This window comes from Lytechinus variegatus, chromosome 16 (assembly GCF_018143015.1).
Source record: "Lytechinus variegatus isolate NC3 chromosome 16, Lvar_3.0, whole genome shotgun sequence".
Lineage (NCBI taxonomy): Eukaryota > Metazoa > Echinodermata > Echinoidea > Temnopleuroida > Toxopneustidae > Lytechinus > Lytechinus variegatus.
In genome coordinates, this window is record NC_054755.1 from 2,922,667 (window position 1) to 2,937,904 (window position 15,238).

The 15,238-nt window shown below is 35.9% G+C and overlaps 1 protein-coding gene across 1 annotated transcript; it reads left to right on the forward strand.

The window, feature by feature from the left end:
- The first annotated feature begins 291 nt into the window (after positions 1-291).
- Positions 292-11,332, forward strand: LOC121430310 (delta-like protein 1). Its single transcript, XM_041627588.1, has 6 exons — positions 292-585; positions 4,198-4,311; positions 7,139-7,249; positions 8,594-8,710; positions 9,087-9,197; positions 10,326-11,332. The coding sequence occupies exons 1-6, from the start codon at positions 498-500 to the stop codon at positions 10,523-10,525; spliced, it is 741 nt and encodes a 246-aa protein (XP_041483522.1). The 5' UTR covers positions 292-497; the 3' UTR covers positions 10,526-11,332.
- Positions 11,333-15,238: the final 3,906 nt, after the last annotated feature.

Consider the following 15,238-nt stretch of genomic DNA (forward strand, 5'->3'; position numbering starts at 1 on the left):
CGAAAGGTCTTTTTGAAAGGATACCCTGAGTATAAAAAACCTATATTTCACATTTTTTTCATTGTTGTTTATGAAAAAGGATGCACCTTTACCCCTTAAAAGCTGCACAAAAGCATATTCAAGTTTTTGTTTGTTTCCCAACCGCGGACGTACACACGTGACGTCACGCTATATTCACCTTTGGGGTGGGGTGACGTAATGTGCCATTCTTCTGAACAATAGGTTCGCTGCCAGCCTTCCCCAACCCTGGATAAACTCACAAAATCTGTACCAATAATGAGAAGAGGGAAATCAAAGGAAAGAAAACATTCCTATGTTTGCTTTTTTACTCTATTTAGACAAGGAACTAAAGGACGTTCCATATTTTACTCGCGAAAGTGCGTAAGCCTGTCAAAATCATCACCGCGCCTGTTGACGTGATCACCTCTCTCTCATAATTATATTGTTCATCGTCGGATTCGATTTCTCGTAATTTTTGGCAATTCAACATCGTCATCATGCATCTCCGGTCAACCATCTTTGTTTTTATTTCGTTGGGAATGATAGCCCCCTCTCTACAATGCCTGCATCTATTTCGACCTCAAGGTAGGCTGATTTAGGGAAAATAAGGTTTTCTTCTTCTCAAGTTGGAGAAGGATTAATTTCTATTAAAAAAGTATGATTTGACGGATGGATGGAAAAGGGGCAGAAAAGGTGATAAAACATATCAGTTTCAGTTTATTTAGTCAACCAATCATAAAAACAAAGACAAATACAATGTAAAACAATTAAATGAAAGGTTGTATAATTGAAAGGGGTAGAGAGGGAAAATTTTGAGAATGAGGTCTCGGTCGTTGTTGACAAGAAATTGTAAACCAAACCTTGACAAACAAAACGAATAGGGGTTATATCACTTCAAAATTACTTAATTTGTCTCTGTCCACTCCCAACATAATATATTGGCAAGTAAAATATTATGGAAAGGGTTTTCTTATGGTCCAGGCCTTGGCGAGTCCAATAAATTAAGGGAGGACCGCCCCCCCCCCTGGATCCACCACCTTAGAAGGAGAGATAGGTATATACAGACAGATAGGTGAAAATATGTTACGGAGATATTGTGTTCATGAGGGATAATGCAGATGTATTAAAATTTACAGTAATATCAATAATAATCGTATATTATTCATCGAATTCTCAAGAGAATCTACAAAATAAATTCAACACAATTCAACAACTTCAATTAAACTTTATTTTGTCCATGAATTGAATGGTATTTATTCATCGAAATCTCAAAAGCAGTTTGAAATATCATTAAATTATAGTCATTTCATCAACTTCAGTTCAAGTAAACTTTTATATTTATAAATATGATATTTATTCCCAGAATTGTCTAAAACAATTACAAAATCAATTCTTTACAGAGTACAAAACAAATGATAAATAAAAGATCACAGTCTGGAATTCTGAACTGTTACAAAAATGTTTACGTAATAGATATTCTGTGAACTTCAAAATGCATATTAAAGCATGATCGGTTAACATGGTTAAGGGTTCGCATTGAGGTGAAAAAAAAATTTTAAGGTACTTTTATCAAATTTGCTTTTAAAATAATCTTTGATATCTTAGGTTTCATAAAACTAAGTTTCATGAAGATTGATGATTCCGAAAGTACCGGGATAGTCCATTTTATTTATGGGGGTGCTGCTACCTCTCATCACGGACGGACATTTCTACTCAAATTAAATTCACTCTAGTTGTTGTTTTTAAAGTTACTCTAATTTGGTTTGAATGTTCTTGCACTCTGAACATTACTCTATTATCAGACATAATATAGTAGAAAAAAAAATATTGGGAAGTAATTTTTTTGGTAGGTGTTAACATTTCCATTTTGAAATTTCCGTCCGTGATGGAAAAAAGATGAAAAGTTTTTTAGTCTTTATCATAATAGAAATAAAAAATAAAAAGGTTTAGAGGTATCTCTCTAAACACTGTACATCATTTTATTTGAACATAGCTGAAATCCATACATTTTATCCATATCATAAACTCAATCAAAAATGATCACGGACGGACATTAATTTCATCACGGACGGACAAAGTTAATTCACTCAAATTCATTTCACTCTAGTTTTATTGTTTTCAAAGTTACTCCAATTTTTTTTAATGGTCTTGCACTCTGAACATTAATTTATCATCAAACATAAATTAGTAGGAAAAAATATGGGATGTAAACTTTCCTTGTAGATGTTAACATTTCCGTCCGTCCGTGATCATTTTTATTAGGATATTGTCTATGGATTCAGCTTTTTATTCTTTATCAGAATAGAAACAGAAATAAAAGTGTGTAGAAGTGTTTCACTGGACACTGTACATCATTTTATTTGAACATAGCTAAAATCCATACATTTTATGCATATAATTTATGCATATAATTGATTATAATAAATCAATCAAAAATGATCACGGACGGACATTAATTTCATCACGGACGGACGAGTGAAATACTTGTGGAAAGATTCATATATGCAAATGAGAAACTTTGCTGAGCAGATTATGAATTTAATTTTAGCTTCTAATTGCAGTGAAAAATGGCTCTGAGAATTATTCAGAACTCAAATGGAATAAACCTACAACTCTTCACAATTTTTAAAGATATCTTTGTTTGGCCGTTATTGGGGCTATATTGTTGTCAGGAAAAATTGTTAAACTTTGGAATGCAGACAGAGTTAAAAAGCTACATGTACATGTATATGCCAAAAAAGTGGGAAACAAAGTATGGCAAGAACAAGTCCAAAGCTGTAGATTTCATCAATTCAAGCTTGCAGAAAGTGATGGAGAAGAAGTAGAATGCAATGCATAATCTGATAAGCAGAAAAATCAATGTTTCCATGTACAAACCTATGGATTCACAATGCTTCTAACAGAACATGACATCACAGTCTTGAGATTTGTGAAAATTACATTAATACCTTTTTTCGAAGTCCATTTTGGAGCTAATTTCAAGCAAATCGCTTATCTGGTAAACTGTGAAAATGCATAAAGCTTGCACTGCAGTGTTTAGAAGTTTTAATAAGCTTTGGATTGGAATATCAATTTCAATTTTGGATTCGGTCAGGGCCTAAATACGTGAGGGCTGTTGATGTTATGGGGTGTCTCCGCTTTGATATGTGCAAAAGATGGATTTCAAGAGAGCCCCTGACAAGTGTTGATCCAACAAACAAGCATAAGGATCAGCGACATGTTGATCTTTTAGATTTAGTTTTTGGACCTTAAAAAACATCTTTGCTCTTGGAAAATTAATGCCTAAAAATCATCATGATCATAAAAATACTTGTATCAAAATGATCATTAATGAACTAGCTGTTGATTTTGAACCTACTAGTATTACACAATTTAAAAAGACAATATTCTTTACATTCGATTTTGACAAGAACTGTGTTTTATAGAGCAATCGTATGTCTAGATTATACTGTGCGTCTAGCATAGAAATCAAGTTGCTACATCTTAAGTCAAGTTGCAGCAACTTGATTGAAGTTGTAGCAACTTGATTGTGCAACTAATACTGTTTGATATTATTAAAATATGTACAAATCATCAATACAATAGCATTTGTTTACCCAAAAAAGTATTAAGAACTTCTTACAGAGTACTTCCATTGTATTTCAATTGTGTCCGTCCGTGATGTCCGTCCGAGATGTCCGTCCGTGATGGAAAATATTTGCGATTCTCTCAGAAGTTTGATATTGGTTAAGAATTCAAAATGCTGAACATAGAAGCTAACATACCCGAGTATTAGTTGCATTAACAATTATTGGTCCATGTAAAGCTGTTTAGATAGAAACAATAAAAATGTACAAAAATTCTAAAACCACATTTCTATCATGTCCGTCCGTGATATGGCACATTTAGTGGATACCTATGTTTGTAGGTAACCATGGCAACAAACTTTTTTCATCATTCAGCATACTTTGTCCTACCCTTCACTATAAAACACAAATGAACCTTGTTCATCTTGTTCATCCTAATTTGTTACAAGCCTTCAAAACTTTCAAAATCTATCAAATGTCCGTCCGTGATGAACCGTTCATGCTCATTACCTGACTTAAAATAGATACAAACACAAGAAAAGTTATAAACATATTCCTTTCTTAAAAAAAAGATAAATATTCAAAGTCTCTAATTTGACGAAAAAATATCAAATCTTCTTTCTCTTTGCAGCTACCCCATGTAGCAGCGAACCGTGCCAACAAGGGGCGGAATGTTTCGATGATGAAGTGGACCACTACGCATGCGTATGTCCTCCCGGATATACTGGAATTAACTGTGAAATAGGTAATCAATATATAGCACCCGGGAGGGGCCACTTCCATTCACGAGTGGATACCATGCGCGACCATGGGGTCTCGAAAAGCACCCTAAACACGTAATTTCCATATTCTGAAAATGCACCCCTTAACAAGTATTGGCGTGTGAAACCCTACCTTAACAAGTATTGGAAACAACACGATACTCTTGGCAAATATTCCCTGAAATGAACCCCTAAACAAGTACAGGAATGTTTTATTGTTACGGGTCCTTCGGTCGTCTACTTTACATTTGGGACCTTTCGCAATCATCACGGACGCTAGTATTAGGGTCCCCTAACACAAAAGTTAACGCTTAATCATACACTTGATTTTTAAGATTGATTGTGCATTACAGTCAATATAATCAAACGTAGAAAACTGCTCTACGATCAATGCTAAGCTTTGTGTAATAGGGGGGTTACAGGCCCTACAAATCTGCTTTTCGTGTGCAAAATCCCTTTCCGCGACACCCGTATACCGCATACATGCATGTATATTACGACTGATGGCTGGAGATATTAAAAATGCAGGACCTAAAATAGATTTAAGACGTGGATAAGAAAGTGGTTTTTCAAACAAATCGAGAACATATTGAGTGAGGAAAAACTTACTGAATGAAGGCTTAAATATAGATCATTACAGTCCATCGAATCGATATTACATTTAATGTGGATTATTGGTGGATCACTGGCAATTGATTTCATGGATAAGATCAACCTCTCCAGCCGAACATTTCGCATGCGTTGATATGTACACATCATATGCGATACCTTTGAACTCGTTTCCTTTTGTTTCTTTGTTTCTTTTGTACACTCCTTATACTCGTTGTACACAAACGATATGCCTCTCGCACACGATGTGAGGGGCATTATGTTTTACATTCCCCAGAAATGGGGATTAGATTCAAATTCCGGGGGGACCACTTCCATTGATGAGTGGATACCAGGCACGACCATGGGGTTTCGAAAAGTACCCTAAACAAGGGAAGCAATTCTTTTCCAGATTATGAAAATGCATCTCTTAACAAGTATTTGGCTTGTGAAACCCTACAAGTATTGGATATATATCCCTTTTTTCAGCATTTTAAACATCGTTTTGACACCCTTATAACGTTACATAGGCCTATATACGTAACGTACCTGCCCACTCTGTCCCCTTTTACGGGTGGTCGCTACTGGTATCCACTAATCAATGGAAGTGGGCCCCCGGGCGGCCTCTCGAGCTCTAGGAGTCAAATGTGGCTTTGGAAAGTCGTCCTCAATCGGATAAATCGCTGTTACCATAGTAGCAACCAGAATTTTGCACACGAAACGCATATTGAATGTTTTCGTCGCAGATGCGAAACGAAAAAAAAAATCTCATGTCACACAATTTGCATTGCAGGACTGAGTTTTACGACCATGATGACGGGCCCAAAAAGTCCCTTCCAAAGTAAACTACCGTTGTAAATAAGCGTCCGCGTCCTCAAACGAAAGGTCGGGATTATTTGGTTTGGTACGACCCCACCTAGCTTCTACACCTCGCGCAAATCGGACTGTAAACACGAAGTGTTGGGCAAAAAGGACATCCTTTATAAAACATTTAAATTTCATCCCCGCAAATTCGACCCTAAACACGTAATTTTCCTAGCGAAATAGATACCCTTTTTTCATTATATTTGTGTTTTTGACACCCTTATCACGTTACGTACGTAACGTGCCCTATCGTGAAAAAGACATCCCTTTTACGTGTTTTTTGGGTCGCGCATGGTATCCACTCGTCAATGTAAGTGGCCCCCCGGGCTACAGCAATATCTAAACAACAACCAAGCAGCCTATAACCCATTTTGGCAATTGATGTGCGCTACAGTGGTGTTCATCCGCTGTCATGTTTTAGGTATTGTTAAGTCAGGTGATAGAATATTACATTTTAATAAAGTTTATCTCTATGATCTCGCCGAACACTGTGCTGTTGTTGTCTACATTCAACACTCAGCATGAAGGAGTGCATTTTGTGAAGGGGTTCACTAACTTTTGAGCACAACTGTTCGTTGCTTGTCAACGCCATGTTCAGCCGAAATTTATATGGCTTTGATATCAAGCAGTTCCGGGGGCTCTGCCCCGGACCCCAACCGCATAGCACTGCCGTTGATGAGTATGGAAGGTTTGGGCCATGGCCCCAAAAATTATACAAACAAGAACAAAAAAAAGGAGGAAAGAAAAGCAAAGGAAGTAGGATATCATTTATTTACTGAATATGATTTCAAAAATATCTAAAAGTTAGATGATGAAAAGGTGATTTTTCTCGCTCCCCTCGCTCACTCGGAACTTATATTAAACCGATTTTTAGCACATGTGTCATACTGCGCCTTTTTTACTCTTCACGCTACTGCCGCAAAGAATCATGTTAACAGTGGCGTATAGACCACAAAAAGGGGAATGAAAAGATCGAAAAGAGTGAAATATTTTATTTGGATATCATGTCAAAACCGATCTCAATATTGAATTTTTGTATTAAAAAGGTCAAGATAAATTCTGCCCGATAAGCAATATCTGGCCCTCTCAAAATAGTCGCCTCATCCCACCATTACCCCTGTTCATACTACGATATGATTGGGAAATTTTGGGCTCTTGTCCCCCTGGCCACCGACCCCCAGCTGTTACACCGCTACACCCCCCCCCCCCTCCGGCCATCGACCCCTGTTACGCCCTTGGTAATAACAGATTGTATACGAAAATCAGTCGCATATGCCGAAGCCACTTTGTTTTACAAACCTTGTTGAATTTAGAGATATTTTGTATAGATCTTTATATAATAGTATGCTTTTTTTTCAGAAACGGCATGTTCATCCTCCCCGTGTCTGTTCGGAGCCTGCACGCCTCAGGGTGATGAGGGATATCTATGCGATTGTGAGCCAGGTTTCACCGGGGAAAATTGTAACATCGGTAGGAATATATAGACCTCGTTTATTTCATTATCAAACCAGCGTATTGTCATGGTTGAAACAAAAATGTATTTCCATTTATTCAAATACATGTTGACGTCAGAGATAACTTAAAGATCAGACCAGGGTGAATCCTGGACTTTCCGAAGAAAATCATCTGATCTCAATTGTTCCTTAGAACGGAATTTGATTGCCCTATTAGAATGTGTTTTGTTTTGATTTGAAAAATTTTGATATTCAGATCAGAAAAGGGGACATTTTAGGAATGATTCTATGAATTCATGTGGAGCAGACATATTTCACCAACCCACTAGTGCGAACGAGCACGGACAGGAAATGTTTTATATAAAGACCTTAAAATGGGGGCAATCACTTTAAGTAGTCATGAAAAAGAAATATACTTTTGAATATGAAACAATAACTTGAAATGCGAGGAAATATATTTGGCAGTTTGGTGTATATTGATTCGAAAACGGGATGTTTTAGTATGACAGGATTCTATATCTCGTAAACAGAAAATGCGAGCACCAGGAACAATGAAGACATAGGCCCTGAGCAAATTATATTTCATGAAGGTCTGAAAAAAATGTTTCTTATGTAATACAACATAACATAATCATGATATAATATAACATTATAGTTCATAATAATGTCTTCTTTCCCACTACGTTTCTCTTCCTTTCTCCCTCTTTTTCTCCTTTTCCCCCTTTTTTGTCAGCCGATGGGGGGGCACGTGCCCCCATACCCCCGTAGTTACGCCACTGTTAGGTGTAATTCTTACAAAATAAGCAAGCGCTTGGCGCTAGCATTTGATGACTATGTATGTGAGATATGTATGCTCTTCATGAATGCTTAAAAAATCAGTCTCTTAAAAATATGCCAAAATTTCAGCTCGCGCTTCGCGCTCGCATTGTTCATACAGTGAGACTGGTACGTATCATGATTTCAAAAACTTGTTTGTAATGCCCAAACTTTAGGTCTGAATATCAAACATTTTTAGTTCGCATTAGTCGATCAGTGAGATACACATTCATTTTAATGGCACAGTCCTTAAAATGTCTCTATTAGGTCAGTATACCTGGCAATTGAGCGCGCTTTCCGCGCCCATTAAGTGATTAAAAAATTTGCAGGTGCCCCCAAATGCCGTGACCCACGATACGCCACTGTTTATACTAATTCAAGACATGTGATAATTTACAACTTACATCATGTAATATTTTGGGAGTATTTCATTTTATGTCTATTTCGAACTATAGAATATGTATTTTCATCTTTTATTTCTTCTTTTTCATCAGAAATGAAAAGATTAATATTTCAAAGTGATATCTTGATTCATTATTTTTAGTTGTAGAAACCCCATGTTTCTCATCTCCATGTGAAGAAGGAAAGGATTGCATTGACATAGACAATGGTTACAGATGTGAATGCCCAGAGGGATACAGTGGTGACAACTGCGAAACTAGTAAGATTTTTTTTCTTCTCAATTAATCACTGAACTTTATTTTGAAGGTGCAATACTAGTCCTAGAAAATCAGAAAGTTTGTTATCTCGGAAGTGATAAAAGGTTCATCATTGTTACCTGAATAAGACATATTGGATTTGAGAAAACATATAAACACATTTTCCTGTTCGATTGATTACCTCAACACTAAGATGCGGCACATAATTATTAGGCATATCCAGGGCTCATTATTCAGTTATATGGCTATAATGACAATATTGTTATGTGATTTGCCAAGTATTGAGATTTGTCGTTCCAGTTTGTAATTTCATTGCTCATTTTTTTCATGACGGGCGTCAAATAATATTTACTCATTCTATTTGATTCACCTTTTTAGAGGACCCTTGCTTCCCCAATCCATGTCAGAACAATGGTGAATGTGGTATCGATGGAGAATCCTATGAATGTTATTGCGAAGGTGCATTCTCCGGAGATAACTGCGACATTCGTAAGACCCCTTTTCTTTTTCCTTTTCTCCCTCCACTAGGCACGAAGACGTAACCCCTCCATCCGCAGTTCCATATGTTTACAACCTCACCTATTTCCAAGAAAGAATATTTCTGATTATTATAAAACCATTGAAAGCAGTTTAAAATGATGGAATTTGTTCATTTTTTAATATGCACAAGAACCCACTCGTTCAGTCTGCGACCTCGCTCTCAGTTATTTCATTATTTTTTGACATATTTCGGCACCCATAATGGTCTTATCATATTTCATAAGTTTAATCCAATTCTCGGAATTCGGCCTGGTTAGTGGTAATTGATTGATACTCTAACTCTAATATCTCGGGCATCTTGAGGGGGGGGGGGCAATCACACATTTTCGAAAGTTCCACGAATTTGTGGAAAGGAAAAGAGTAAAATAACATATATGTGATATATTTTCTATAAATTTTGTAATTGCTTTAAAAAGGATGTAAGATCAGATCATTGCATTTTACTAGTCTTATAACTATTATTCTTCCCCCAATCTTTCTCTTAATTTTTTGTGCGTTTTACAAAACTTGCTCACAAAAGTAGATTTGAAGTATACCATTTTTAATAAGGTAATGAACTGTCATGGAAGTTTTCTTGAAAATATTTCACCTTAATTAAAAAAAGGGTTTGTTGAAAACGTCGAGCCTTTCATTTTGATGCATGTATGTATATACATTGAGTTATTGGCAAAATATTGTCGAGCCCTAAAAACTTATAATAAATGATCCCAATGTTCCTCTTCATTTTTTGTGCGTTTTACAAAACTGACACTCCCAATAGAAGATTTCTTAGCAAGGTAATGAACTGTCATGAAAGTTTTCATGAAAATATTTCACCTTTATTAAAAAAGGGTTTGTTGAAAACGTCGAGCCTTTCATTTTGATGCATGTATGTATAAAAATTTAGTTATTGTCAAAATAATGTCGAGCCCTAAAACTCATACTAAATGATCCCCAAAATCACCGGAAGGCGAATACAATCATTTAACGAATCAACATCGACTTTATAACGATTAAACAAATGAATTGATGAATTAAAGTACTTGATTAACAAATTATTCATTTCATCCACTTTTTCTTCTCTTTTAATCCAAACAGCAATCGAATGTGAGAACAACATGTATTTCCATGATTGCGCTTCGCCCTGTGGACCGGCCCGCTGTGGTGTCACCGTTGATTCTTGCATCACGTCCTGCGATCGCAAATGTACCTGCCCTCCAGATACTCAGCTATGTCCCGAAGGGATGCTCCCAGGGATGACCTGTGTGACTAACTGTACTGAGTGTTACATGCCATAGAAACAGTGCTGGTATAATTACATTTTAATTGATTGATATGCGAATCTGGTATAAGCCAATCACTTAAGCTGAAAAGAACTTAAACTGAAAGAATTTGTAAGGGTCAAAATATTCATGGATAATTTGGATAATATGCCTTTATGTCAAATTTATTTAAAATATTTTTTTCTCAGTCGTCTGAGTTAAGTTTTCCCAGTCATTCGCCGTAGATGGCGTAGTTTCTAATCCGGCATGGGGAGTATCTTTGTTCCTGGATTTAAATCTTGAAGATACAGTGTATTGACCTACCGAAAACAAGTATTTTTCTTAGATATGGAAACATTTAGGCCTTTGATTCTTAACCTCTTAGTAAAACCTTTTATTCATCATGTAATGTACTCTTTAAACATTCAGTAAATTCATTGATATTCTGTAACCAATCTGTATTTCTGAATAAACATAACGTTGTTTCGAAAATTTATGTGTAACCGTCGATTATGTTTTAATATCTGTTTTTAAGACAAAAAATGGATATTGTCAGCGCGATTGTAAGATATTTTGCTTGTTTTATTGAAAAATTGAATAAAGCATTAAATGATTTTATAATTTTTTAATTGTATTTAAAGAGAGAGAAGTTAGATGATGAGAAAGAAAAATAATACTCACTGTTAAACTAACTTTTTGACAACTTCACAAGAATGAAACATATTCATAATAATACATTCATTTACGCATCATTTACATGTATTTCATCAAAATCTCAGTGTAATCGAATGTTTTTCTTTAGCAGTATTTTTGGATGATATGAATAAGTAAAATGTTGTCAATCCAACTCTGTTTCAGACATATTATATCTAAACTCGATTTCAGTGTGATGATGGTGGTAAATGTGATGATAGTGGTATGATGATGGTGGTGGTGATGATTATGATGTTAATGGTGGTGATGATTATGGCGATGATGACAATGATGAGGAGGATTGTGATGATGATGATGATGATTATGATGATGATGATTGATGATGACTGATGATGATGATTGATGATTGTGATGATGATGATGATTGATGATGATGTTTATGGTGATAATAATGGTAAATGTGATGGTGGTATGATCAAGGTGGTGGTATGATGATGGTGGTGGTGATGATGATGGTGGTGATGATGATGATAATGGTGGTGATGATGATGGTGGTGATGATGATGTTTATGGTGATAATAATGATAAATGTGATGGTGGTGGTGATGATGATGGTGGTGATGATGATGAAAAGGAGAAAGTATTATCTACTTAGAATCAATGCTCTTCTACGATTACCCAGACTTTATAACCTTTTGTGTGTAATATTCGTGGTGGTAGCTATGTGGACTAAAAGTGGTGGTGGTGGGGGGGGGCACTTCCATTGACGAGTGGATAACATGCGCGACCAAGGGGTCTCGAAAAGCAACCTAAACACGTAATTTCCATATTATAAAAATGCACCCCTTAACAAGTATTGGCGTGTGAAACCCTACCCTTAAGAAACAAAGCGTTACTAGAAGCCACTTCGTAGTTCCATTCTGCGCATGATCACAGATAGGTCATTTGTACTAAAGAGACATGGTGGTTTAAAATCTAATGCGATAAGCACCAACTTTGATGTCCTTGTTATTCGTATATTCTTTTGAATTTTGTTTTTCAAAGAGCAACAATGAGTCCACGAACGACTGGTATTTCACAGTTTGTCAAGTACATTGTATACAGCAGACAAAGTAGAAATACAACAAATACCTGCATGGAGTGTTTACTGGTGTACTCGTCTAGTCACCTGGTCTATTCAATTTCTTCATCCTGCTATGTAAGGCAAGCTTACGTAATATCTTGCTTTGAAATCTGCCTATCACAATGAAATAAATGAAAGGTCATTTGACCAAAATTCCATAAGTAACTACGAACTGGTCTATTGGCAAGTATTCCCTGAATTGCAACCCTAAACAGGTACAGCAATATTTTGGTTATGTCACGGCGGACTTCGGTTTGACTTTACCTACATCCTTGGGTTCATTTAGTACAGCCCCACCTCCCACACATCGCGCAAATCGTACTCTTAACACGCAGTGTGGACTCTTAGGGCAAAAAGTACATCCTTTATGAAATATTTTTGTCTGAACTTTTTATACCCTCGCAAATTCGATCCTAAACACGTAGCTTTCCTTGCGAAAATAGATACCCCCTTTTCATTATTTAATGTTTTTGACACAATTACTACGTTAAGTACGTGACGTGCCCCATCTTGAAAAGGACATTCATTTTACGTGTTTTTTTTTTGGTCGCGTATGGTATCCACTCGTCAATGTAAGTGCCCCCCGGTGCTCTATCTGGATTTACTTGAGATCCATTTGATTTTGGGATTAGGTTTAACAATAATAAACTTTCTCAACTTTTAAAGACACATTATAGTGATAGTTTATGGTAACAGAATCTATCTATATATAAAACCCCTCAAAAAAAGTTTTGCAACTCAGTTTTGGGGATGATATCTGTTTGGTTAATGAAGTATAAAAGATGAAACTGGTTTCATTGAAAAGCTGAATTATTCCTCTTTACAATGACATGCCATTTGCTGTGATTATGTAATCATGGAATATGCAGTCACCATGAACATCGAGAAAAGTCAGAAGTGAAATGTTGCAAAGTGCATTGATTTCTAACACGAGTCTCCATTTCTATAGAATTTCCACCACGCAGGCCGGCCGGTGACAGTGAATGCACTCGGTCCATCCTCGAAACAATTGGAAATTCGCTATTGGAAACGACGCATTTTGCAACATTTCATTTCTAACATTGCTGCGTATTATCATGTCTGTGTATTTCCTGATAACACTAGCATTACAAATGACACATGATTGTAAAGGAGAATAATCATGCTTTCTAAAGATATCACTTTTACACATGATGATGGCACATCAAGAAATTTATTGGCACTCAAACTTGCAGTTAAGAGTTGCAGAACTCAAACATGAGATGGCAATCAATTTTGCAACATTTCATTTTTTACATTGCTGCATATTTATCATGTCTGTGTATTTCATGATAACACTAGCATTACAAGACACATGATTGTAAAGAGAAATAATCATACTTTCCAATGGTACAACTTTTACATATGATGATGGTTCACTAAGAAATTTATTAGCTCTCAAACTTGAGTTGCAGAACTTATTTTGAGGGGTTTTTATATATATATATTTTTTTTTTTCGGGGGGGGGGGGCATTTCAACTCAATAACATTTCAGGAAGTCTTTACGAAGTAAACAAAATGGCAACCATTTTGGCTCGCAATTTCCGCTCGCTTTGATAGATATTAACTCGTGCACCTCATGCATAATTACAGAAGTGCTTTATATGTCCAGTTTTCAGGCCACAAATGAACAGTTTTTTCGCTCTCATGCTTTGGAAGAGAAATAGGAAGACAGTCATCATTTTCATACGATGACATAATGTTCTTATAGAATGTTCCGGTCCTGTGTCAAAACTCGAAGTGATAATATTGAAAAATATCAGCTCTTTTAAAGACTGTAATCCACCTCTTAATTTTCCCACAAAGTGCTTGTAATACAGAGCTTAAATTGATCCCTTTTCAGATCGGAATATCATATATTTTTAGCTCGGGCTTTGCGCTCGCTTTATTGATTTTAATGATTAGAAAAGTATTTAGAATACCAAATTGCTCGGTCGAAATCTGAAACACACTTTTTTTAAATACGCAGCTTGTTCTCTATTTAAATCATTATTCAGTTTCAGATCACGATATCAAAAATCGTCTGCTCGTTCTTTGCACTAGCATTATTAATGTATGAAAATCTTCAATAACTTATCCTTTACATGATTTACAAAACATGAATAGTGTCCAGAATTTGTCCACACGCACTTTGGGCTCGCATAAATAATGTTTAGTTTATATATTTCACGATTACAAAAAGTGATTAGAATTTCCATTATTCAGGTAGAAATGTAAATTTTTTTCAGCTCGCGCTTCGCGCTCGCAATATTTGAATGTTGAAATATGTAACGTCTTCATGCTTAAGTGAAAGCAGACCATAACATGTACGTTTTCGATCAGTTCAAAACAAATATAAAATTTTCTGCTCGCGCTCAGCGCTATAGCATTATTAATGCAAGGAAGATCCCCACTTATCCTTTTCATGATTTACAAAACTTGAATGTCTCGTTCGAGATTTAAATCTCGATTTTTTTGCTCACGCTTCGCGCTCGCATCGATTGTTTAGTTATATTCCTATTCTGTTCAGTTACAAAAAGTGCTTAGAATTCCCATTCGTTAGGTAAAAATTTCGAAAAAATTCTGCTCGCTTTATTTGATTGTAACGTCTTTATGGCTAACTGCAAGCAAGTCTTTAACAGTATCTTTCCATCACTTCATTTCTGTTCGCGCTTCACGTTCGTACTAATTATTCACTTGCATACACGTGCTTTTTCAGGATAACAAACATTACCCAGAATGTTCAACATTTTAGGAAAAAGTACACAAGATTTCGCGCTCGCATTATATAAATAAGGATTATGGTATTATATATCTATGTTTATTCATAAAAACAAACCTAAGAAGTTACTTTTAGGCCATACCTAGCTCCTTCAAAATTGACTCAATACACCATTGTCATTGAAAGACATGAATCCCTTTCCGTCAAGCAATTAAACTTCGCCAAGGAATCAATGACCCCTTGAAAAATAGAT